The sequence below is a fragment of the Agelaius tricolor genome, unplaced genomic scaffold (genome assembly GCF_023055355.1).
Source record: "Agelaius tricolor isolate 1412-34295 unplaced genomic scaffold, bAgeTri1.0.p SCAF_8, whole genome shotgun sequence".
In the NCBI taxonomy this organism is placed as follows: domain Eukaryota; kingdom Metazoa; phylum Chordata; class Aves; order Passeriformes; family Icteridae; genus Agelaius; species Agelaius tricolor.
The window spans coordinates 12,309,422-12,336,570 of record NW_027269268.1 but is presented as its reverse complement, the minus strand read 5'-3'; the positions used below and the strand labels follow the sequence as shown (position 1 = coordinate 12,336,570).

At 38.7% G+C, this 27,149-nt stretch overlaps 1 protein-coding gene across 7 annotated transcripts in view; it reads right to left on the bottom strand.

The window, feature by feature from the left end:
- Window positions 1-27,149, bottom strand: part of GRID2 (glutamate ionotropic receptor delta type subunit 2) — a 681,787-nt gene that overhangs the window by 121,081 nt on the left and 533,557 nt on the right. For all 7 annotated transcript variants that reach the window (XR_011679913.1, XR_011679915.1, XR_011679917.1 and 4 more), the window contains exons 9-11: window positions 23,206-23,307; window positions 10,450-10,647; window positions 2,473-2,785 (exon numbers count right to left, since the gene is read on the bottom strand). Coding sequence is in view for 2 of the 7 variants with exons in the window: in XM_071431643.1 (XP_071287744.1) it covers window positions 2,473-2,785; window positions 10,450-10,647; window positions 23,206-23,307 (613 nt within the window). In the remaining 5 variants the exon portion in view is untranslated. The remainder of the gene's footprint in view (window positions 1-2,472; window positions 2,786-10,449; window positions 10,648-23,205; window positions 23,308-27,149) is intronic.

Here is a 27,149-nt window from a genome sequence, read left to right as displayed (position 1 = left end):
AGGATTAGTAAACAATAACGAAAACTATCCTAGTATAGTTTTCATTATATTCAAATTGAATGTGAAATACAGGCTGGCATTACAAATGGATCTCTTACTCTTTTGCACTGAATTTCTGAGTTCTTCTGAGTCTTTATGTTTATGTCAGTAAGTGCATTTTGGTATAAATAAGTATAAGAAATAATAAGTAAATGTATTTTAGTATAAATCCTTTTCAATGTGTTTCATTTTTCCTTCTAGATAACTCAGGAGCATTCTGCTTGTTGTTTGAAGGAGAGAAAAACTATAGATACATGTCTGGAGCTTTCCCTCACTAAGTAGGAGCCAAGTGAATATTTTACTTTACTCTAGTAAATTCTGTAGAGTTGTGTTGAAAATCCACATGGTAGAGTGGTAAGGTGTCCCTCTCTCTCCATAAGTAATTCCTCCCACCTTCCCAGTTTTTTGAATTTCTTTTTCTGACATTGCACAGCAGTTTTGGTGCCTCCAGATGCTTTGTACCACCAGCAGCTTTTACTGAGCTGCACCTCGTGTGCAACACCTCTTACCACAAGGAGTGGATGCTGATCTGCTCAAATAAATTCCTTGTCTTTTCTTTTGGTTTTTTTTTCCCCTATTGAATTCTGGTATTGTTGCAACCTGGTCCCCTTTATTTTCATCTAATTTCTTCCTAAATTTCATGCTGAATTCAAGGTTTCTCTCTAAGCCCTCCTTGAGCACTCATTTTCATTGATTGGTCAAAAAAATCCCTTTTAAGCTTAACTGAGCATCTATCCAAGGGCTCCCTTGTCCTACTCTGGACCTATAAGTCAGGAAATTTCACAAAATACAGGCTTCCTTGGATAAACATGAGGCAAACAACTCAGGGGACAATTGTTCAGACTGAGATATGTTAAACCAGTTGTGTCTCCTCTGAACCTTAGCTGGGCAGTCTCCCAGAAAGCTTTCAGGGGCTCCTGTTGGGAGTACAGCAGGGATGCTCAGGCTGATAAACCTGTGTGGAATGGCTCACATTCATGCAGGAAAGAAACTAATTCTCAAGTTCTAACCTAACAGGAGGACTGATGTAATGAGTCTCATTCTGCAACAGACCAACTGCTCTCTCACAGCTGGATTTGCTAAACACTTACACTGAGGATATTTTGGACAGAAAAAGAACTTCATAAAAACACCCATATACATTCCAAAAACTTCCATATTTCTCAGCTACTCTGAAGTCTTTGGTTTTATTTATTAAAAAAATAAAAAATCACAAAAACTCTGAAACTATCTCTACAGCTCTCCTCAGCTGACCATCACATCTCAATGCAAATGATAATTTTAAATGTAATGTCTCTATGCTTATGTGTTTAAAATTACCCCACTTGTGCAAAGTCTCAGCTTAAGCTTTTCTTCCTTTTTTGGATAGTGACATTATTTTAGCTTTTTTCTTCCATTCTAGGAGTTTCATACCTGATTTTCATGGATACCTTTAGCTTTTATGGATATCATCTGATTGTTTTGAAAAAAGAATAATGTAAAGCTAAATCGCATGTTGCCATTTTTATGTAAATATGACACCTTTACCTACAGTGTTCCAACCACATCCAGGTTAAAATACAAAGAACTTTCTGCAAGTTTGGGGCTGTAGTGGCCATGGCTCTTTGTAGAGCAGATGCTCTGTGAAATTAAAACAGGTGTACCTGCAGTGCCAGCAGTGACTGAGGAACAATTACACAGATAAGCAAGAAGGTGTTCATTCTGTTTTGTTGTTGAGCCTGAACTCCCCTTTGCTCTTTTATTAAGGTGTGTTTTCTTATTACACTTTGCTCTCCAACCTCAGCTTGTAGACTAGAATCCCGAGCAGTATATACCCAACCAAGATCTGCAGTCCCTGATGTCTTCGGGATGCATGGTTAAAACTCTGCCAGAAGAGGAACACGGTGGAGGACTTGGGAATATAAGCAGAATTGGGGACCAGCCTAGGCTACATCAGATGCTAGGTGGGATTCAGAAAGCAATCAGGAAGGCCAGAGATGCTTGAATCTAAACATTAGATAGGAAAATTGAAATAAATCAGAAGAAGGAGGAAAGAATATCAGACATAGTAAGATCATTTAGCACTACTGACTAGTCTAAACCTAGTTCAAAATCCAAATCCTGGAATTCTCTGACTGGGTAAGAACATAGCAATTGTTAATGTTGAATAATTCTCCAGCAACTGATGAGCAATATTTTTTTTTTACACAAAGAAAAATCACCTTTCTGTAATAACAAAACAACAAATCACAAGCTAGCATGTAGTGCTCTGAAATTCTCAGGGCTCCACATAGGGCGGCTAAATATCTAGAAAATCTTTTAGCACAAGGCTTCCCAGTGCTCCCAGTTCCTTGTGGGCTGTGGGAGGGAGGCAGGGGAGAGGAAGGTCTCTACAGCAATGGGAAGGGATAGGTAGGTTTTCTCTGAGAGGCACAGCCTCCCTCTGTCTCTTACCTTGCTGCACAAAGGATCCATAGACAAACCACATGGAGTTGTAGAGAGTTGTGGACGTCATGGATCCCATCTGAAGGCGCGGGGGGTTGAGCCAGTTCAAGAGGTAGACCAGGAGCCCCACCAAGAGCACCGTGCCAGCAATGCAGGCCCACAGGGAGAGGTCAAAGGGGGCCAGGCAGGCAAACATGTCCACTGTCTTCTCTGCCTTGCGCAGCAGCACGCCCACCGAGTAGTCCATGTAGCGCGTTGTGAAGTCCACCACGTTCTCCCTGTCGGGGGTGATGGTGAGGGCAGAGATCCCAATGTCAGCTCTCTGAGGGCAGGAGAAAAAAACAACATGGATAAGCAGGAGCTGCACAAAAAAGATCTTTGCTCCTCTGTGATTTATAGCAGCTAAGCTTAGGGAGAATCAGATGCCAAGACCAAGGTCTTCAGCATCGTATATGTGAGCACAGAGAGGTGACTGAGGCTAGATCAACCGTATGTCTTGGTTTCTGCAAGCAAAACTCACTTGGTGGACTCTGGCACATCAGCTCTCCTTGTTGTTATTTTCCAAGAGATCAAAATGCTACAAACACAAGTAATACCTGGAGGAAATCTATGTTTGGTTGTTTTTGTCAACCTGGCTTATTAAAGCCATCGCTGCCATTGTGGCAAAAGTCACATTTCGTGCATAGCAGATCCAATAGTAGGAAATTAGTTGCCTGAGACAAATTTATAAAATATTTTCATGATTTGATGATCATGACAAAGGGCCATCACCCTAGGAGCACCTGAAATTCCATAAAACATCCATTTTATCTACAAAGTCTAAAGTGCAGAAGGGCAGATTCTGCACGCAGTTCCTTTACTATTAATTCCTCTGTATCCTACTGACAAGCAATTCCTCCAGCAATGCCAATCTGTCCTGCAGCTAGCCTAGACTTGCTTTGTGCCATTTCCTTTCTTTTTTTTTGTAATTTAAAGAACACATTTCACATGAAAAGAGGATGAGTAACATTTCTTGATCTAATCATTGTATTTCACAGTACGTATGAGGTCTCCAGGGACACCAGGCACAAGTACAGAAGGTGCTACTGTACTTTTTACAGGTACAATTAGAGCTTCACTGAAAACAAGAAAGGTTATTTAAAGCAGGCATATGAATACCATTTTAAAAAGCCCAAATACTGAGCAATAAGACTGTGAATTCTAGCTGTTTTAGTATGACAAAAGAGTACTTAAAATATTTAAACTTGTACGACTCTGATTTAATCCATTTTTGTTCTGCCTAAAGAAGTGCGTGATCCTTTGGAAGGGGGTGAGGAGAGCACAAAAATTTGAAAGTACTCAGTCAAATTTTATTAACTCTCTTGAATTTCTTTCTTCTTGCCCAAAGAAGGCAGAGATTCCTAGTTCCTTAGATATATGATTTGAAATATTGAGTGGGAAGGTATGGCAGCTGAAACCGACTAGAAAATTTTGTAAATCAGCTGGGGTCTTTTAATATGATGTGCAAAGAGCTCCGCAGCCCATGGCACAAACACACTCCTAACCACGGTGCTCTTGAGACTTCAGTTTAAATGATGTTACTTATATTGATTGTTCACTGGCTTGAGAAAGTGGCAGAGCCTAGCTGGAAGCCCAATGATTTGGACGAAAAAAGGGTTTGAAAATAATGATTTTCTTAAAAGCTATGAATTAGAGCTTCAGCTTTAATTTGTCTGTTAAGTTCTCTGGTGTCATAAGTGAAGTTGTGCTCATGAGCACAGTGGAAAGCATGGCTTCATGAATTCACTTCAGGTCCCTTCCTAACAATTTTGTGAGTGATGATTCAACTGCCCTTTGCCCATGGGCAGCAGCAAATTCAGTCAGTAATTAGAATTATCCATGGAAACGTTCAGGTTATCCGAGTCTCCCTATCCTCTCACTACAAACCTTCTGCTCATCGAGTGACTCAAGTGATTCACAGCACCTGCTGACAGTCAAGCCCTTGCTCCAATGAGCAAGATGCAAACCAGCCAGCATTTGAATTGTCTTCCACAACTGTGAACATAAATATGCTTTTAAAACAATTTACAAACACGCAAGTCCAATAGTTGTCAAACAGGAAATTATGACTGAACTTAATGAATAGCTTAGATTTGGGTCCTTTCCCCTGAATGTGTATCAAAAAGCGAAATAGGAATTTAGGGGTAAGGGAGAACGTGGAAAAAAAAAAGTCCTAGACTCAGCTGCTGCTTATAGGTTAGCTGGGTTACTAATTATCAGTATATTACTAAAATACTTCTCTACCATACTAGATCATTGACTTTCTCATTCAAATTGCAATCTGTAAGATGCTTAAAGATTCTCTAGTGAAAAGCAACATAGTAAAGATAAAGCAACATAGTAAAGAAAAGCAACAAAGTAAAGATACCCTTACCAAATAATAGTTGACTGCATGATTATTAGAATTCTTTTCTGCTTTTCTCCCCCTTTTTACAGCAAAACACTTTTTTTCCCCATTAAATAGATTGAAGAGAATTAAGGAAAAAAAATAAGACACCATGGTATCTGTGGAAATACTACTTCTAATCTGCATCTCTGGGAAGCAGTCCCTCCACATTCCCCAGAATTATGGCAGCACTTCAGTTATCAACCAATTTTGACAGTGGAACAACACTGTGCTAATGGAAATGTTGCATTTCCTTTGTTCTACTGCAACAACAATTGTGATATAATTATGTCTCGCTACTTTATATGCTTCGTATATAATTAAGGCTTCGAGGTGACCTAATTGCAGCTTTCCAGTACCTGAAGGGAGCCTACAAGAAAGATGGAGAGAGATGTTTTGCAATGCCCTGGAGTCACAGGATGGGGGAGATGTCTTCAAACTTAAAGGGAGCAGGTTTAGATTAGATATTAGAAAGAAATTCTTTACTGTGAAGGCGGTGAGACACTGAAACATGTTGCTGAGAGAAGCTGTGGATGCCCCATCCCTGGAAGTGTTCAAGGAAGGGCTTTGAGCAACCTGATCTAGTGAAAGATGTCCTGCCCATGGCAGTGGGGTTGGAATGAGATTATCTTTAAGCCATTCTGGGATTCCAATGTCTTTATTTCTTGAGAGATTGTAAAATGAAAAACAGAAAGGAGAGAGGTAAATCCTGACTTCTTTAGCACTCTGGTGTTCAGCTGTTTCAAAAAAAAAAAAAAGCTAAAAAGCTACACTGAAATATGTAAACTCATATTCTTACTAAATTGGATCATAAACACCAGTTAGCCAGAAAACCACACTTTTAGCACAAAACCAAGCTTGAGCTTCACTTGATACTTGATTTACTGATAGTGAGCATCCTTGATTACATATAGATTGTCATCTTGTTTAAAATTGGAAGATGAAAAAAATTAAAAGCTTGTCATTAACATGTCAGATTGGATCAGAGAAGACATCAGTTTGAAGAAGTAAAGGTTCACTTAGTGCCTTTGAGATAGAAAGGCAAATGCACGCAATTATGTCAATATTTAGATATAAAGCTGCCAATGTGAATTATAAACATGTATAGCTCTCCACTCACTAAGTTTTTGCAGTGCCAAAATCAAAAAACCATCATATGTCTTAGACTTTTCTCATGAATGAAACTGTGACTCCTGAAACAGATTGAAAAAACAGCAGAGGGCATTATTTTGCTCTGTGTGACCTGCACAGAAATTTATATTTATCTTCCTTAGCAGCAGTTCTCCTGAGGCCATTGCAGAGCAACATAACCAGAATGAGAAAATCCAAAAGAAATGACCTAAAGGGTCTGATAGCACTGCTACTGGTGTCACAGAACCAGCTTATCAGCAAAGCCTAGAAATCCCTGAAATGTCCCTAAGCTGCTGCTGTAGCAAGCACATCTCATACACATGGAAAGCAATCTTCCTGTGGTTCATCATCAAGAACAGGGAAAATAAATTAATCTATTCTAAACAGGTCCTGTGAGTGCCTTCATTTTATCCATTTTCAATGTTAAATCAAGTTACAAAAAGTGTTAGAAGTGATAAAACGCAGTCCCACGTTATGCAGTTATTAATATGGACATGCAAAAACCAATCAGAGAGACATTTTTACTCAAGCTAACACATATAGATCCAAATAATTCTCATTTTACTCAGCTATTATTTTTTCTTGTCTCACTTTGTCCTTCCTGTATGGTTTCTCCCTTCTCATACCACCCCCCTTAAGGTGCAATAGAAAAAGAGCCTCATAAGAGGCTTCTACTTGATTTGCAGTTTCTCTTAGAAAAGATTAAGCATATGTTTTTCCTTTCCTGTTGGACCTAAGTGGAATCAGGCTGCTTTCCCTAGGCTATTTGCTTCCTCATGGCTCCTCACTGGAAAAAAAAAGCTCACAATCAAGGTAGCATGGCAAGATGTGAATAGAAATGGTTGATGGATGTATCACCAGAAAGCCCAGAGTCATGCTGGAAAGCCTAGTGTGCTCTCCCAGAAGTGGCATTAGCCACTTCTCTTGCCTGTCACACATATCCCTTGGGCCATCTGGATAGAGGGCAACGAAAGGAATCACTTTGAGAAGACAGATAATTAACAGTAAGAGAAAGATTTGTGGTAAAGCACTGCTCCCTTGAGATGGTTTTAGCCTCTCCACAGAGAGCTGCTGCTCTCTGAACTAATCCTATTTGTGAGATGAAGCTCTACAAGATGCAGTGAGAGCCCTGGTCACTTGACAGGAGAGGGCAAGAGCACTCTTAAAGACCATTTATTCTCTGAGGACCATGTGGTTCAGGTGTTTAGCAAACAGAAACCTGTGTATAGCAGGGTTACAATCAAGAGTATTTTGACTAGAAAAGGTGCATGACCAATTATGTCCCTAATATAAGTCTTGACAACCAAAGGAGGGGAGGCTTGAAGTTGTTTCCAAATTCAAATTAAAGATCACTTGCTATGTTCTGCTGATTCTAGCTCCTATTTTAGCAGCCAACAGAAACCTGGTCTTCAAAGTTGGAACAGAGTGAGCTAGGCACAATGTCATGTCTCTGAAGCCAGCTGTTGGCCCAGGGCATGTACTTGGCACAGCTGGGCTCCTGCCCTGCCATCCAGCTCCAGCAGGGCTGCTGCAAACAAGATCAGCCTGTGACTGCTCTCCCTGATACCAGGACCTGCACCAGAGACTACTGCATGCTGAAGATGGTTAATGTAAGCAGTGAATATTGATCTTGAGCACAGAATTCATGTGGTTGCTACAGCAACTGCTATTTCACATGGCACATCTTCTGGAGTGGCCAAAGACACCTTTTCCTCAATGAGATGATCTCTGCAACTACCTGGAAGGGGGCTGTAATGAGGTGGGGATTGATCTCCCCAGCAACAAGAAATAGGACAAGAGGAAATGGCCTCAAGTTGTGCCAGGAGATGTTAGAAAAACTTCATTCACTGAAAGGTGGCCAAGCATTGGAGCAGGCAGCCCAGAGAAGTGGTTGAGCCACCCTCCCTGGAGGTATTGAAAGGACAAGTAGACATGGCACTTTGGGACCTGATTTAGTGACTGTCTTGGCAGTGCTGGATAGCAGTTGGACTTGATGATCTTAAAGGTCTTTTCCAAGCTAAATGGCTGTATGATTCTGTGCACTCAAAAAGAGAAGGCAGCTATTTTCCATTACCCTTGAGTGAGACTTGTCTCTTGCAGAACTCATTCCTGGCTGACACACTAACAAGCAAAGAGTACTCCCACTGTTTCTGGAATTCCTCCACTTGTTGGCCAGACTATCATGTACAACTTGGTTGGGAAAACAAGGAAATGCTGTGTCTCAAACAGGTTAGGCCTTTAATTTAAAACTATTCTCTACTCCTTTACTTCCCCTGATGAAGTTGCCAAGCGGATGGAAATGTGAGTTCTGGGGGCAGAACGCAGCTCCCAGTAAATAAGAAAGCAGCCTTTCAAGAACAGCTTGCACTTGGTCAGGGGTAGATAGACACTGGCTGCTCGCCCAGAGGTTCTTTTGCCTTAAGAGGGACAGAGAAAGGGAGAGAAGGACACAGTGAACCTTTACTGCTAATTAATTGTCTAAGTGTAAGGAAGATGAAAAATTATACACTGCCACAGTATAGGGAAAACATTGGCTTTGAATTCCAAATGCAGTTCCATTAACCCTTCATCCACTGTAGATGTGCAGAAAGATTTCATATCCATGAAGACTCATTTACAGCAAAATCACAGTAGGCTGGTAAATCTGTTGCACTTGAGACATGGATTTACAGATCTGGGTGGTTACCACCTTCAGTGGGCTATTCCTCTGAATCCCTGCCTGCCAAGGGAACAAGAGTGCCGTATGTATTTTTCCTTGGAGCCATTTGGGTTGTTAGGAGTTCTGCCTTACCAATCACCCATTACAAATATATAAAAAACACTCCAGACCATCTAGAATTAAGACCCCTCCAGTCTGTGTTATGCAGTGGTCTGATGAGTACTGTAGAGAGCAGGGTGTAGCATAATATCAGATTTAGAGGCAGAAAGAAAGGGTAAAAATACCTCCGTGGGCCACTGTGTTCTCACGTCTCAAAATCAGATGACAGATTTTTAGTTGTCAAGGTTTAGAAGGTGATGGAAAATCTACTTTTCTAGCTGTGTCCAGCTTACCAATTGTGAATACACAGTTCCAGCTTCATAAGGACATAAGGAGATGGAAAAGGAAGTTTATGATTACAGCATAGGTGTAAGAAAGGTGATATGGGTACAGATTGAGTAGCTGGGTTTTTCCATTCCAACAGGCTTCCTGCTGCTCAGGAAGCCAGAATAGGTTAAACTATCAGTAATTTTTAACCCGTGGAGTTAAAAATAATAATATTTTCTTATATAAATTATAATATTATTAATAATATTTTCTTTTATAAAATAAATATTTATTAATAAACATACAATAAATATTAAATAAATATTAATAAATATTTATTTTAGAAAATAAATTTTATAAAATATTATTAATAATATTTTATTTTTATTATTTATAATATTATTAATATAATATAAATTATAATATTATTAATAATAATATTTTCTTTTTGTTCCAAAAATAATATTTTCTCTTCCTTTATTGAAAGACATAAGTCCTGTACCTTACCCCAGTTCTCCTTGCTGTTAGCTGTGCTTATGATTTAAATTCCACCTGCACGTTTGGGAAAACACTTCTATAGCCAATGTCTAAGTTATTTACATTAATATCTACTGCAGTTCTTCAAGGAAGCACAACAAATGTAGGACTCTACAGCTGTAAAAGCTACTCCATGTTAATTAAGAGCAAATAAAATACATATTTTCACAGTACAAATGAGGCACCAGCAGAATAAAGTCTGCCTAGTCTTTTCTCTCTCAATGGGAGAAACTCCAAACAGATAAGATACAAGGAGTGGGCAAAAAGAAAAAAGGAAAACATTGCATATGTATTAGGTTCAATTTATTTATAATATTGAACAATTAATGTCAAATTAAGTAGACTAAATGGTTTATTAATTACAGAATAGATAATAATATATTACTCTTGATCCATACATCTACATAATGTGTTGTTGTTATATATCAATAAAACATTTTCTGTTGATTATATTCTTCATGTATTCATCACATCAATATTTTTCTAAGTGCTATACATTATTTATGTAATGTATCACTAATTACTGCGACACCAATTTTTCCTCTTTTGAACAGCCTCTTCAACTCATTTGTCAGGACTTGCCAAACTAATTAGGGTGCTGTGCATCCCAATTTTTGACTACGTTTAGATTTTACTTTGATTGAAAAAAAAAAGAGATTGCCCTGCTTCTTAAACAGTTACTAACAAGTTTAATTTCCAGCTTTTTAAGTGCTATCCAATGCACACCATCCAAGTGCTGGCAAACTGCAAGAAACAAAGTGTTATCAATTACCTGTAAAAAAGGTTATTGGCTGATGCAAACAGAACATAACACCTATTTCTTAACTTTATCACATATTATGACTGAGTAAATGATTAATGTCCTTACCTTAAACACCAGTTCTCCTATCAGGCCATTCCAGGACCCATCATCCTGAGGACTCCCATACTTGTGATCCGGTGCTACATAAATTTCATATTTAAAGCCAAGGTAAGTGGCCAAGGCTTCCAACACGTCTATTGAAAAGCCCTGGTACTTCTTTGGTTTTCCCAGAACATTTTCAGACACCATGACAAAGGGCTCTTCCTAAATAACAACAACAAAAAAAACAACAAAGGAGGAATCTGTTAATAAAGCAATTAAATGTCATGTTTGGTTGCTGGGGTTTTTTTAAACTAAAAGAACTATTAAAATATTACTTATACAAAACTTTCCTAAAGTACCTTGTTAGCAATGCCCCCTACATTCTATGAGATGCTATTTTGTTTTGGATTTCCTTCAACAGAGAAATTTTATTTTCTATTATATATGGCAGAAGTAGATTTTCTGCTGTAACATTCCAACTGAATGCTTTTTAGTAATGCCTGTTGACCACACTCATGGTCAGCAGGACAGACGTACACTCCATGTCTGTCCATCAATATGGAGGATTCTACAGCACTGCCATTTTCCACTAGCTGGGCAAACGCTGTACCTAATGCAGCCACAAATTCATGTTGTAAGGAAAGAAAAACATGGCTAAACTGAAATATGTGTTGCTCTTGTCCTTCTATTGTAACCTGAAAATAGGCCAGTTAAATTTAAATAGCCCTATCCAAAGAAACTCCATTTGATTAGTTTAGGGACAATCAATTGTAGGACTTAAGGCTGTCTATAAGAATGATTGGTGAATACTCATCTAAAAGATAACTGTCATAAAGGATAGAAATAGATACCAAAAAGCTGATACTGAAAGGTCAGATTTCCAACAACATGCTTTTCTTATTTCTCCAAAGACTTGTAATAGCTTTCTCTATTTTGTTATTAAATTGCTCCTGCTCTGTTATTCTTTCTGTTGCACAATTAATTTCTAGACATTCCCCTGCACTTTTTTTTCGAAAAGGGTACAAAAAACTCGATCATATTTCTAAAGACAAAAAATATATATTTGCCACAGATGGATTTCACTTAGGCTTGTTCTTTATTTTCTCTGAAAACATCTGTCTGATCTAAGTACAGCAAAATATTAAATCATCCCCAAAAGCATTAAGGTGCTGTAACACATCAGTAGTTTTTTAAATATGTTATATGTTTCTCTTTTAATTCATTACATAGTGCTGCAATTTTGTATAAGGTTAACAGAAACATCTATTCTAAGGTGCAAAAAACTGAGTTCTGACTTGTCACAGCTTGGCCAGGACAAGTCCATGAAACCACTCCGTGACCACTTTGTTCTGGTCTGCAAAACTGACATGTACAGAGAAGAAAACAGAATTGATTTGTTGCAGTGTTTCTGGCCCAAACTTTAATTCTACATACAGTGGCATTTGTTGTTGGCATTTAAAATATTCCTTTATTATTCTAGTGCTTTTATCTCTAAACTACTTTGAAGCCAGAGTATTTTTACCATCTTTTTCACTAATCCTATACCTCACTAATATTTTTAGCTTGCTGGAATGTCCTTCATGTCCTTCTATATGAACAGGTGTCACTGAATTGCAGGCAGGATGTTTTTGAAATAAGAAAGCATCTTTTGTAAGTGCTTGAGCAAATATTCTCAAGGACAGTCACATGCTGAGGATGCTGCCAAAGAAGAAAGGATGCAACCAGACTGCACTGGCAGGATGTTCTTTTCTGACTCAAGGAAATCCAGGAAAAAACCCAACCCCAAACCCAAACCAAACAGAAAATGAACCAAACAATCCCACCCCTGATCAAAAAAAGTTAAGAATGAACTGTCTCAAGCTGTGTCAAGTTATTATTTCTAGTTGTCAGATAGAATTTCTTTCTTCCATAGTATCCAAGACCAGTGAAATGGACTAAAAATGGAGGAGAGAAAGTAAAATGAATTTTTAAAGTAGTTTTCAAGTGCCCAGGTACCAAGAACATTGAAGAAATTGAGACTAAGTTGATGAAAGCCTCTCTGAAATGAGAGAACAAATGTGAATTTAGGTTTGCTGATCACCTGAATGATAGATTGCAAAATAGAGACTCAAAATTACAGGGAAGAAATGTTTCTGCAACAAATAAAAATGGTAGTTCATCAATCTAAACACACTATACACAAAATTATAAATATTTATGTGTACAAAGGATGTTTTAGAAGTTGATAATTTTCATACTAGAAAGGATTAATTTTTATCACTAAATTATGTAGAAAATAGTTGCTCATAAATTAATTTTCTATCCAGTTGCTCACTGTAGTGATTTAATATGCTGTTTAAAATGCAGTTTGTCACAGCTAATATCCTTATTAAGGCTTAATAGTCCTTTATTAAGCAATATAATGCTGTTTGTTGTTGAGAGATTTACAAAAAAAACCCAATGTCCAGTATCCTATATATATATGCAATGAAATATAAATAGTCAATCAGCTTTATGCAAAGCAACTAACATTTTGCAATTTTTGTTGAAGTCTGGACAAACAAACCCTTTAATCACATTCCAAACAAAACCAAACCAATCTTCTGCCATAATGGTTTTTTTTGCAATTGTTTACATTTCTGAGAATGCATTGAAAGAGGACAAACATATTTGTCTTGATATTTTTCCCCCCATAAATGCTGCAGCCTGAACTATGCCAGTTGTTATTTTCTTTTTTTTTTTTGGCACTGGGAGGGTGTTATGGGAGCTGTGGAAAAGTGCATACATCCCTACAACATGGATGTTAAAATGACTGTCTCCATCCTTGAGAAAGTTGAACTTGCAGAAAGAAAATAAACATAGCAAAACAACAAGGACAATGATGAGCTTGCAGAAAGTAGGTGTGAAAATCTGATGAGCTAACTGATGATTTTGGAGGCGGGAAAACTCACCCGGATGATGAAGGTTCCATTTGACCCCAATAAATTCAGGAAAATCCTGATACACTTTCTCTCCAAAGCAAGTGTTAATTCAGACTATCTAAGAAGGTCTTTATCAGAGAATCCATACAATTGTCAGCCTTAGAGATTCTCAAAACTCCCCTGGACAGCGTTCCAACAACCTGCTCTAACATTTACCCTGCTCCACAGAGCTGCCACCCAAGGGTCCCTTCTGACCTAAATTCCAGAATACAGTGAAGTGATCCAAGGAAGGCCACTGCTCCTGCTTCTCCTTTCCTTCCTCTTGGAGTCACCTCTCTAGGGGACTTAGGAGCCTCTCTGGGGCAAGAGCAGACTTCACAGCCTGTAAAGCCAGGCAGGACTGGAGAAGCAAACAAGTCACAACATTCATGACAGAGGAGAAAAATAAAATAAAATCAATGGGTTGCACACCCTTAACTTCTTGTTTTTGCAAGGTTGATGATCTGCCTCTCTGAGCCGTATGGACATCCAGTATATTTAGGGGGTGGTTTCTCATCCAGCCTGAATGGAAGTCCTTTAAGAGAGGGGCTATTTTCATTCTAATTTACCTTCAACATGCCCCCTTCTTGGATGTCAACTGAATGCAGCACTACTAAGTCTGTGATAAGGGCTCTTTCTCAAAAACAGCTCCACACTTCTTACTGCCTGGTTTCTTCTTGGGATCAAAGCTGTGCTGCCCTGACCCAAAGGAGGGTGGGTTTAAGACTTGGTGGGTTTTACACAGGGCTGTGGGTTAACCGAGGCGGATAGCTAAGCACCACACAGCCAAAACCACCTGCAGCAAAGTGAAAGCCAGCAGCAAACAGGTGAAGGTTACACTGGCTGAAGCTGTGCATATTGCTTTTTATGGCTGTAGGAAGACAAAGTCTGGCTTCAGAGGTGATTATGTCCCCCAAGCAAGAGAAACTGCAAAATGCTGGACTGGCACAGCTTAGGAACAATAAAGGTGCACCCAAGATTAAGGCAACATGGCATAAAAGAGGGAAAGCATTGGGAAGATGACATAATAGTACAAGTACTTTGGGGAAGAAGCTCAAGAAAAGGTTTGCCTCCCTTCATTTCCCTATTATCGCATGTTTTAAAGAAGAAGCCACAAACTAAGATGGATAGAGGTTAACAATATGCTTCATATTAAGGCTGATGGAATTTGACATTCCCAGCATCCCTGGAAAGTGGTGTGAGATGGCATAGCATAACTTGGGGGTCCTAGCCATGTACCCTCCTGGCTACTGCAAAAAGTAATCATGTCCTGGCCAGAACCAGGACAATTTGCTAAATGCTTCAAGAGTCTAAGACTTAAAAGTACAAAATACAGTTCTTATTTACTCTGCTGAAATTCTCAGACATGTCAATAATTTGCATAAAATATCTGGTTGTAAGCAATCTTTTTACATTCTTTACTATACCCCCTAATAAAGTTAAAAATAGGAAAAGAGAGAAAAGCTGTTGGGCACAGAAGACCCTCATGCTTGGAAACAGAAGGAGCAATACTCAAGCCAAATAGCAGAAAAGAACAATTAGGCTGAGTTTAACTTGGCTGTGTTAATTAATTAGACAATCAAAGAGAAACATCTGTTTGTAGCTGTGCTACAGATGTGGATGATAAAGTCAAGCAATAAATTCCAGCCTTAGAGGAGGCAGGGAGGGAGAACAAGAGAATGATTGTTTTACAAAAGTTCAGTTCCTTAAACCCAGAGTCTCTATTTGGGATGATTTTTAGCCAGTGACTTTAGAAGTGACTTTAAATTCCAAGCTCTGATGGTAATCTTTTAGTTCCTCAATGAAAATGAGTTTTAAAGATCCAGTATTTTTTAAAAGAAGCTCTCTTTTTGGACAAATTACAGAAAACGTTATTGAAAGAACAGAAAAGTTGCATTCAGATCTTAAACACAGCAGTCTAATTAAACACATGAGAGGAAGAAACAGTTGTATTCAGTGGGCTGTTTACAAGGAAGTAGTGGTCTTAGCTCAGCTGCTCATAATTTTACCTGTTCCCACCACCTCATTAGGAGATCTCTGGGCAATAAGATAGATTTTCTCTCCAATTAAAAGTGTGGATTCTGTGGCTTTGAGACTTATTTCAGGATAGAAATTATATGGAGCTATGATACAGTGCTCTGCTGCGTTGTGTTGTGTCTGTATAAGTTGGACTGTTCTGTTCCCCCTTATCATGTAATGGTTCTGCCCTGGTTCTCCCCTTCCCTCCTCTATGCTGCCAGTTATCCCAACTCCTGCCCAGTTGCCTTGGGGATCAATGTACCCTTTCTCAAATCCCTCCCCAGTGCCCTGTCCGTCACTCGGCGCTCCCACCCTTCTCTCTAGAACTCTCTAGAAACTTGCAGCTAGAGCATCGAGTGATTGGCTCAGGGGCTGGGGCCCCACCCTCAAGTTATCCCCATTGGGGTTTTCCCTAAGTCAATCTTTTGTATCCCACTCCCCTCTGAAACCCTATTCGTCCAAGGGCTGACTCCTCCCCTGTGTCCCTCCCTCCTTATAAGCTGTTGCAACCCCTCCCTCGTTCTCTTCGGCTGTTGGTTCCCCTGGGTCCAACAAACCTGGATTCACCACAGCTGGAGAGCGCTCTCTTGTTTCTGCTGACTGTAGCCATAAGCCAAGCCACATCCTACCACAAGGTCACGCTGCTGTCATAGCACAGAGAGTTTGCCTCAGGTGCTGTCCCGAACCAGGGAGATCAGGACAGTGCCCCCGTACTGCTAGCGGTGCTGGATAGCTGGCCGGGATGTCCGAGAAGGACCATCGTCCTGCAGCTGGACCGCTTCACTGCTGCACTTATTTGTGAAGGTCTTTTGCTTGTTCTAAATATAAAAATGCTAAAAAAGCTAGGATGAAATGAAAAAGCAAAAGCAAACTAGAAAGCTTTGGATTATTTTCCGGGTCAGCTAAATCCTCTTTACCCCTTAGCATGGACAGAAACTTCCTAGCCAGGGCACTTTACAGAAAATATTGGGAAAAAAAATGGCTTTTGAGGTTAGAGAAACTAATCACTACAGGGATTTACAACACAAATTGGAGCTCTATGGAAGCTGGAGGGGTTTAGCCTGGAGAAAAGGAGACTCAGGGGGACATAATTGCTCTCTACAAGCACTTGAAGGGAGGTTATGGCAAGGTGGTAATTGCCCTCTTCTCCAAGAAACAAACTATAGGATGAGAGGAAATGGCCTCAAGTTGCGCCAGAGGCGAATTACTTTGGCTATTAGGAAAAAAAAATCTCTTCACTGAAAGGGCTGTGAAGCTTTGGAGCAGGCTGCCCAGAGGAGTGGTGCAGTCACCATCCCTGGAGACATTAGTATATGTTAGAGACATGTGGTACTTTGGGACATGGTTTCGGGGTGGCCTTGGCAGAGCTGGGTTAATGGTTGGACTTGATGATCTTAAAGGTCTTTTCCAATCTAAACGATTCTGTGAAGAGAGTTTTGAAATTAGGTAATTATATGGGTGGTTAGAATTCATAAAGCATATGAAAATGACCTCTGTATCTACTCATCAAAAATTTCTGAACACACAAAAAAATTTCTGTATCTACTCACACAAAAATTTCTGAATATAATACTTTCACAGCGACACTCTATTCAATAGGACTCTACATTCAATAAAATTTCCCTCTTTCTCCACTGATAGTAGTGAGAGAAAAAGAAAGAAAGAAAAAGAAGCGAGAAATGAAGCTCAGTTGTGGGCAAGACTGTAAGACTGTCAATGTGTGCTTGACACTGACTCTAGAAACAGTGGACAGGCACATTAAATAATTCCCATAGCCCAGGCTGAGCCTTGGCAATCTCATGAAGCAAATATTCACTGTGACACTTTAAAAACTCCCATTCCCCTGCAAATGTTAAGAAACTGCTCCCCAAACTGAAATTCACACTTATTACTAGATTTCTCAACTTCCTTCCAAAGGCTGCTGGATGACCAAGCATGGCCATTATAACCCACAAGAAACACTAAGTCTGATAACCAAGAACCAAATATTTTCAAGCACAAGATGCTATTGTCTTGCTCCTAGGCAAAATTGCTTTTTCCTTGGCTGAAAAAATAATGAATGGCCCCCTTTTATATGTTAGGTATTTTGCATTTCCTTCCCCAAAATATTTTGGTGAAATATGCAGTCCCAAATACTTAATTTCCTCAACTGCTTTATTGATTGTTGTTTTGGGGATTTTATTTGGCTAGGAACAGCACAGCAGCTTGTTATTTTAATCGAACAACAATGGACATTATTCATGTTAGAATCAATGACCAAAATTTAATTGAAACATTTCATTCCTTCATTGCAGAAATTCTCCCACTATCAACAGTAATAAAATTGCTGCAGAACATAACACAGCCCCCACCCCTTAATAAAACTAAAACATAGATGAGGGATTGAAATCTACAAGATCTTGGATAAGTAAATATTGTGCCAATGGGCTGTGTAACTCTATTGGCACCAAAGCCCACTATTCTCTGATCCTGTGCTTTTCAAACAGATTAATTAGAAAGTCAGTTGTACTAACAGAAAAGTCACCTTTCCTACAGGAAAAAAATTCATTCACACCCCAGAAACTGAGTACAATATTAACTGGATTTTACATTTGGCCTGTTCTTATCCATGTGTAGTCTGTCTCTTTTTTGATCTGTTTATTGTCATCAATTAGACATGAAATTTGTCTTTTAGTTACAGTACTTTCAAGAGTATTTTTCCCTCTGAGTGAAATGGTAACTTCCAGATTTATTATGATTTTTAGTTTAGTCCTACTTACAAGAAATGAACAAAGAACCTTAGCCCCTCTTCCTCCCATTTCTCAGCAATGGGACTAAAACTCCTTTCAAAGCGATCTATGGCAATGGTCTATTAGAATGCTGCCAAGCTTTGTGTATTGATTTTAACCCACAATAACTTAATGCAGGTAACAGCTCTTTCTGAACCATAGGACAGGAATATGGATTGAGATTGGAATTGATTGGGGTGCTTCAGAGTGTGTCTAAAGAGTACAATGGTGGCTATAATGCAGAGAGTTCAGATACCTGAATTAGCACAAGTGTGGTATGGGTGCATTAACCTGCTGGCAGCTACACTGCACTCCCTCAGCAGCCTTGCAAGGGCTCCTGTTCATAAGGAGCTGTGTCACGCAGCTCACCTCCTTTTCTACCTTGTGTAGTGAGGAAGGATAATTGCAGCCAGAGTAAGAGCCTCTTTCTGTTTCAAAGTCAAATTTCTGTGAACTGTGTGAATTGCTCTGGAATGCAAATGGGCCCACAGAGCAGATGGGTAAGGGTCAGCCAGAAGATAAAAGCCAGGGAGCCCTGAGAGACAGCCCTTGACATAGAAATGAGTTAGCCTGGTCCTACCAGGCTTGGCACTGCACCTACCTTGCTGTCAAACTGCAGCCCCAGCCAGGTCCCAAAACATTTGAATTGCTCGATAACCAACCTTATCTAGTATATAGTACCTGCTACTTCAGAAGAATGGGTTGAAAATAACAATAATTGAAAAAAAAAAAAAAGGCGCTGGGTTTCCCAGCAGGCTGAGAGATTAAAGCTTGTCAAATGAATGATCCCAGTAGTGAATAACTGTAAGGTTTATGACCTGTTTTAATACAAGCTAGGTAGCTCAAAGGGACATAAAACAGCTATTAAAAAAGGCTTGTGCCCAGTCAGTAGCAATTTAAAATTGGCCCTTGTACAGGTGTGGTGGTTGCAAGAGGAATATGAAGACAGGTTCTGCCTCTGTCAAGGAATATTAGTTTCTTTTTTTGTAATAATGATTTAATTGTTACTATTTTGGGTACTACTGCAGTCCAATATACCTATATATATATAGATAGACAGATAGACAGATAGATAGATTTACACAGTATAATACATGCCTCAATTGAAATAATTTTTCTTAAAAGATTGGGCACTAGGGCAGAGATAGAGCTGCCTGATGGAATCAAGAGACTTTACAGAAGTCCACAGTATTCAGATTTGAAAATGGGGGAATGGGATCAGGACTGCATGAGAAAAGTGATCACCAAAAATATTGGGAGAAAGTATAAGAAGAATTATCTGTGAGAGTATTGCACACTATTATAAAATATTTATTCAGTATTTAATGAGGTATCCTGCACATAATCTTTCCTGAGGTTGATCTTTATTGTACAGTCAGTCACTGATGCTTCTGCCCTGACATTTTTAATGCTTTATCACTTCTGTTTGTTCCTCTGCATATGCTTAAACACTGTCTTATTTCATCTTCCTTATGCCTGTCCTTTCCCCAGTCACTCTGAAAGTTACTCCAGCTTCATAAAGAACTTTTTTTTTAACTTCCTTTAAGCCAGTATTGGAATTCAAATCCCAAAGACAGTTTCAGCTTTTAAAATCAGGCCCTAGCTTCATATCTTATGTTTCATCTCTGAGTGGTAAATTCAATAGAAAAAGGGACTGAAGATGCAGACCTCCTGCCAGCTCAGTGTCCCTAAAGACACTGTCTGCTTTCAAATTTCTTTCTTTTCTAATCTGGGCAACAAATGCTCATGAATTAAATACCAACCACTGAGAATTAAACTAGTCCACATACGATAACATTTTCCACTGTGCAAATGATGTTCTTAATTATTTTTCCTTTCTATGCTTATCTATCCTTTTGCCAAGTCCTTTCACTACATCACGTCCCACAGTGCCCACCTGCAGCCCAGGGTGACCAACCTGCAGCTCTCTCTGTGCAGGTAAACTGGGTGATAACTCTTGAGATACTGTGTACAGGGATGTATGGCAAAGCATAATTCAGCATGGCTTGCTGTTATCTGTCTTTCTTTTATCCTGCCTGCCTTCTCAGGACCCTCCAGATATGAAAATACATTCCTGTTTGGGAGCTGTTTTGAATTTTCATGTAGAGCCACGAGGATCTTTTGCACCATTAGGATACTATACCTCATGCATTTTCAGGAAAGGCTCTGTACTTTTCAGTCAAGGTTTTAATGCTTTAAAACAGAGAAATTCAAACTTTTTCCTATTTTGAACAACAGGGGATTTTTAAGAAAATACAATTTTATAAATACCTGCTGGCCTATTCATCGTCAAATGGACCAAATCTCATTGCATTTCAATGTCTTAATATTCACATGAATAATTCAGTAATTGCTGTGGCTAATACAATGATATTAAGAGAATGTCTGCTGCATTTTAGGTCTTTTTTAATAAAACTGAATAACTGAAACAGAGAAGAAATTGAGACAGCCAAAATGGCTATATAGCTAAATTTTTTCTTAGGCAATTGTTCATTCAAGACACTCTGAATTTGTTTGGAACAGCTACGCTGACCTTTGATTGAGCTACACTTCAGAAACTCAGAATACATTTCAGAAATTCACCAGCAAGTGACTTGAACTTAAGAGCAACTTGTCAAACACAAAGTTCAGACTTCAGCTTCATGTATGGAAGCAGTCCAAGACAGAGATATCTGATATTTAAGTTAGACAAAATAAGCCTTTTCTAAAAGTGCAGAAAGTGTGGTACTAATCCAACTCGGATTAAAACATTGAATTATGTGTAGACAAACGTGACCATAGTTATCCTCAGAATAAACCAGAAAGAAATATTTCTTATTGCTATTTATGCAAAGGAGAGAATTCACATGTACTGCAGAAGAGCCAGGATCCTCTGCCAAGTGAAACCAGATGATTTCCAGTCTGGGGCTATGCTGTATTCTGCCATACTCACAAAGAGATTTGGGATAAGGTCTGCAGATACATAGCTCATAATTATTATGCTTACTTAGGGAAAGGAATTAGTAGATGGATGTGGACGATGGGAATTGTTCAGCATTTGCTTTTTGAAAGACTGAGGAAATAAATCACAATCATTTATGATTTTCAGACTCCAGAAGGTTTAATTTCATTAGTATAATGCAATATAAACCCAGGTGTTGCAATTTGCTATCCTCTCAAATTCTACTGCAATTAAAAAAAAAAGGTCCTTTTCAACCTGAAGGCATAACAAAATGAAATTGGAAGAGGAGAAGGGGTGCTATCTAAAAAGGCATGAGAGATTTGGACTTTTAACAAAGCCAAATTATAAATTAATGTAAACTTCTCGACTCTCAATGAAAAAGAAACCTATTAATATTCAAAGATATTATTATTTAATTTTAACACTTGTTTCCCTGGATCAAGATCATTCTGTTAGAAAATGGCAGAATTAATAACAATAATAATTCACAATCTATATAGATTCTTAAATACAAATCTCCAGTATTGTCCTTCCCAGAAGATATAAAACTAGTGAGGAGACGGAAATGCCCTGTGCTGCGTTGAACTTTAAATTTCTGTCTTTACTTTTATAATTACTGTACAATCCTACCAGGATAGGTAATTACTTTTGTGTATCTTTGCAAGCTGATATATATATCCATGCTATAATAACATGAAAGAAGAAGCTCTCTGTCAAGGGAACAAAGATAACTAGGGATAAAGCAGGAACAGTGGGGAGAGAGGGAAGAACTACTACTAAAAACAATGCTAATATTCTAATTCAAATTTATTTTTCTAGGCAAAATCCACAGATCATTTTTGTCAACAGATAATTATACTGAACCAATTAATAGGAGTATCAGGCAAAACAGAGACCAGCCACTGCCACCATGATGCTATTATGATGAACATTCAATTAAAGTGTAATCTTCCCCCTCTCTGTTACTCCTTTCTTTTTTCTTTTTTTTCCCCTCCTCTGTGAATTCATTCCTCCTTGGCTGGCTTTTGCTGTTTTTGCTGTTGTTTAGTTTGGTTTTGGGTTCTTTTTTAGGTTTGTGGGGTTTTTTTGCTTGTGGTTGTCTGGTTTGTTTTGTCTTGTAGATTCTACCACAGGAAGTTCTCTAATGTACTAAGAGCTGGAACAAAATGCTCACCCTGACAGGTAAAGGTGTCTAAATACACATAAAATAATGGTAGGGGTGTGAAACTGCTCTGTCCGTGGTACTGACATGCTCTGGTGATTTCACTTTCGACCCCTGACCCTTTATCATGCACTGTCAGCAATGCAAACCCTGAAAACTCCTCAGCTTGCTGTTTATAAAAAAGTGCTGGGCCTTTAGACACTGAACTCAAACACAAGTAGAGGGCAGCAAGAGAGAAATAGCTCAATCTAACCTTGACAGTTCTGCAGCCCTGGATCAACTTTGTATTTGGGCATTGGTCCAAAGAGGCCTGTATGTCTCATATTTTCTTTATTTTTTTCTCCACTCTTAAAAACTTCTCCTCAAGCTAGGTTTATGGCAGGAATACACTGGCCTCATAACACAAATTCCTATCCTGGTAGACATTGTCTGTTCAGCTTTAAACCAAGAATTTTTCTTAATGTAAGATGTGCACACAGGGGAAGAACCTGGCTGACAAAAAGCCAGGATGGGACAGTGGATGTTTTGCCAAACTAACATTACTTGACCTAAGCTGACCTTGAATATTTTCTGAGTGTGACAATTTGTGTTAGACTGCACACAATTTCCCAAGGTGATTGGAATTGAATTATTTAGAGCTTCAGCTAGGTAGCTTTAGCTAACAGTTGAAGCTTGCCCTTTATCAGCTCACATGCTTGTGTTACCCAATTTAGAATGTGCCTGTGGAAGAAACAGGTTCTAATGTGTTTGATTCAGTCTGAAAAGTGCTGTACTGATAAACAATTTTATTTTGTGGAAAATTATCAATCTTTCTGGGTTTTTTGTGACCAGCTTAAATCAGAGCCTCTAACACCAACTACCTTCTTGGTAAAACCATGCATTTAGTAAAAAGATGTGGCAAAAGGAAGAATATGCATTCCTGCTAATGCAGAAGGATGAGCATCTGCTTACCAGCACAGTCACCACACGCAGAACCACTCCTCTCATGTTGTTCTCCAGTTTTCTGTCTGTTAGTGACCCATTCAGACCAGTTACAGGATTCCAGCAGCCAAGCTAAAAGAGGAAACAAAAATCATTTTCTCATTTGCCCATAAAACTTTGCTAGTCATTCCTGCTAGGTGTCTTTAAGCAGGAATGTATGAAATAGAATACCTTTTGGACTCAATGGGATGGAAACTCAGGGGATGGCTTGTGCTCAGATTCATCTTGAAATTGAAAATTAAGCAATTAAGGATATCAGGTTTTGATTTTAAATATCAGTGTGCAATGGATGACAGCATCCAGGATTTGGGGTTATATGAGTTGCTTTAAAAGAGGTCAGAGAGGATATCAATATTAGTGAAAGACATAAAAAGTACTGTACCTGTAGCAATATTTCTACCTTACTTTCATTAATACACTAATTGGAGAAATAATAGCTACCATCATTTTAGCACACTCTTTGCTCCAGCCCATCATTCCTAGTGGAACTCTGACAAAAGGAATTACACCAGCTTTAATTAAAGCTTATACTACTAATTGGTAATGAAACAGCAGTGATTTTAAGCCAGTTTAAAAATCACATTTAAAGATGATTGAGGAAAAGACCATTGGATAGGCACATCACAGGATTGAGAGGGTACTGCAACAGACTATGCAGAAAAAGAAGTTCATCTATGCCATTCTTTGCATTGGTGCTATTGTAGTTCTTAAGCTTCTTGGATGAAGCTTTTTTGCTCAGGAATGTGTTTAGGATTATCTGCCTTTCAATCTGGGTGTAGTAGATATTGACTTGCAATTCAGCTTCTCTTAAAATGTAACTTGACTGGGATTTTGTATGATGGGAGATGCTTTTTTTGAAGCACAGAGAAACAAATCAATCAACCACACATCCCTTAGCACCACACACCAAGACAACCAGTCTCATTTTTTAAATTCATTTCCACACTCAGCTGTCCTGCGCAATTACCAGTGCTAAATCTAAAACCCAACAGGAGGACAATGATTGACTTCAGAGGACTTTGGGGCAGAGTCTCAATTACGGCAGGTAAACCAATTGCCTATGTGAAGTCATTACACAGCCAAAGGGACAGACAGGCACCTGTAGCTACCAGTTCTTGCTCTGAATTGCTTCTCCATGGACTGTGAATGAAACCTTTCCAGGGATGCTCATCTTCTGACTCCTATTTAAAGGAACAAAAGGCCTTGCTTCCTCTGATAAACTGAGACTAACATCAGTAGGGTATTGTTGGGTCCAGTGGCCTCTACTAAAACTATTCTCTTGGGGAATTCAGCACCATAATCTGAGGGAAACGCAAACTGTAAAAAAATGGAAAATATTACTGTAAATTCACACAGAGTCATAGAAATGGCAGGTTGCCTCAAACCATCTGAAAGGGTTTGTAAAGAAGGGAGTTTGCTGACTGTGCTTGAACAGGAATTTACAGAAATCATTATTTTCAGCACTTCATGTGAAAAGGCTTTGTACATGTGTTTCATACATCTTTCAAAGTGAAACAGAAGATAAAGACCAGACTTTAAGTAAATATATTTAACCATTTTAGAAGTGCGTAATCTGAAAGATTTGTTTTCTTCATTACATCTATTAGACTAAAGCAACTCCTAAATTGTTAAATTTCAATATATTTATATAAATTCTTTGAAGATGCCTCCTTGGGAAAAGAACATCTCAAATAGTAAAAAACAAAAAAAATTCTGCAATTATGTAGAATTGGGTTTGTCTTAATGGTCTCACAGGTCTTTTCCAATCTAAATGATCCCATGATTCTAGGTTTCCTAGAGGAAGATGGCCTTAAAATAATGTCATCACTTCTCTCTGCTGCTTTCAGGAGCACTCACAGCTAATTCTTGCCCTTCTGAAGTCAAGGTTATCCTCCAGACCGGGAATGAATGAGGGTAATGCTGAGCATACTTGTAATCACAAGTAATGACTGAATCAAGGATCTAGTAGATCCAAACCCCAGAGAAACTGAAAGCAGCGACAGGATAGAAGGAAAAACAAAACCAGGAGGTGTCCTATGAATCTCTTGAAATTGCTCATCTTTCCTATGGCTGCTTCCAAATAAAAGCACGAATCATCCCTGTTTGGTTTCCCCATTTCGTGTCCCCATCCGATCACAAAGACCAGCAAGGAATCACAGCAGCCCTCTCTGCTTCTTCTGCTCCTCCACAGTGTACCCAGCTGCTCTCTAGTCATGGATGGACTACTGACACCTTCCAGGTCCTCACCACTCCCCTGGAAAGGCCCTGCAACACTTTGAGTGGAATAACCTAAATGCTGGAGTGTATGGCCTATAATGGAACAGGGAAATGCAGCAAATGAACGTGCACTGCACTTTGTAGGTGTCAAACCACTGACATCCCATAAAGCAAAGCATTTCATGGGCAACATTTTCGTATGAAAAATAGTGAAAACAGTACTAAGCTCAGAACAAAGCTGCATTAAATTAATTCAGCGATTGTCATTCTTAGTCACACAAAGAAACTAATTAGAACTTAGATCCAATTAGCATATCCAAATGTGTTGGATGTATAATTACTGCAGAAACTCTGTTGCTTTTGCCAGAACTAAAACCCTAGGAAGTTGCTGAAGAGCCTTTTTATCCTTTTGAAGTTAAAGTCCATTTTTAATTATGCACATTAATGTGCACATATTTATACAATTAAGTTTTTAGCCCAACCCTACCTTTTTTAAGGCAAAACCCCCCCACCAACATAACATTTCTGGAAATTCAGCATAGCACTAATGTTCCTTTAAAAAGGCACTTTTATTTTCAATTACTCTTCATTTAATTTTCAATTCAATTGTTCCTTTATGCAGCTCAGTCATGGTGAAGACAAATGTGCAGTGTCTTGCCAACAAAGTTGAAATTGATTTTGAGTGGGAGCTGCTTACTGTTATTAGGAGAAAACAAATCAACATTTATTGATGACAATTTGAGCTTGTCATTGCAGCAAGGAGCAAATGTAACTACTGCTGAAACATTGAGACGGGGGTGGTATGAAGCTCCCTCTTCAGCTTTGTCTCGTTTAAATCCTTCTGCAAAACATTTGCTGCTTCTGCAGTTACTTCCTTTTACTTTTGTTCTCTCTCTGATGGTTGAAATGAGAGAATAGATCAGACAATAGCAGAATCTCACATTAATTTGGGTGGATTTGGGCAGATGGGTGATGGGAACTCTCTTACTGAGCACAGTGCTTGTCATCTTCATACCACACAAAATTTATCATTTATAGTGCTTTGAACTTCTGTTTCAGTTCCTTTTATTTATTCTAATGACAGCTTTCACTCTGCCAGGTTTGATATAATATGATGAAGATGGAAAAGTTGTCAGTCTTCTACTTCCTTTGATACCCAAATTGAAATATCTTTCTGTTCATCCCACATCCCAGCTTGTTATCCTCACTGTCATCATTGTTGAAATGAGCTTTGTTCTCCTGTTTTGCTGGCAAAGCCAAAAATTTTCTTCCCTTCTTCATTAGAAATTTTTGACTATATGAACAATGCATTATGGAAGGTCTTTAATTTGTATATCAATATTACAGTAGGCCAATCCTATTTCACGTGTACTTACAATTTCATTATTTATAAGGAACTTGGAACACTAAAGTCTATAATGCCTTTGTGACAGAGCTTACAGCCAGTTTTCCTCCCCTACTTCCTATGCAACCAGTGAACTCTGCTGAATATCTGAGAGCTTTCACTTCTTTTCCTGGCAGAGTAAAGTGCAGATTGTGTCAATTAATCAAGAAAAATACATTGGCCTGGTATGGCCACAGTTGAGGACCATCAGAGAAAATGAATAAAACCAGAATACTGCTACAGATTAATTGCTTAAGTGGTTGTCACTACATCAAAGTTTAGAGTGTTCTGCTGCTTCAGTTAACATAGAAAA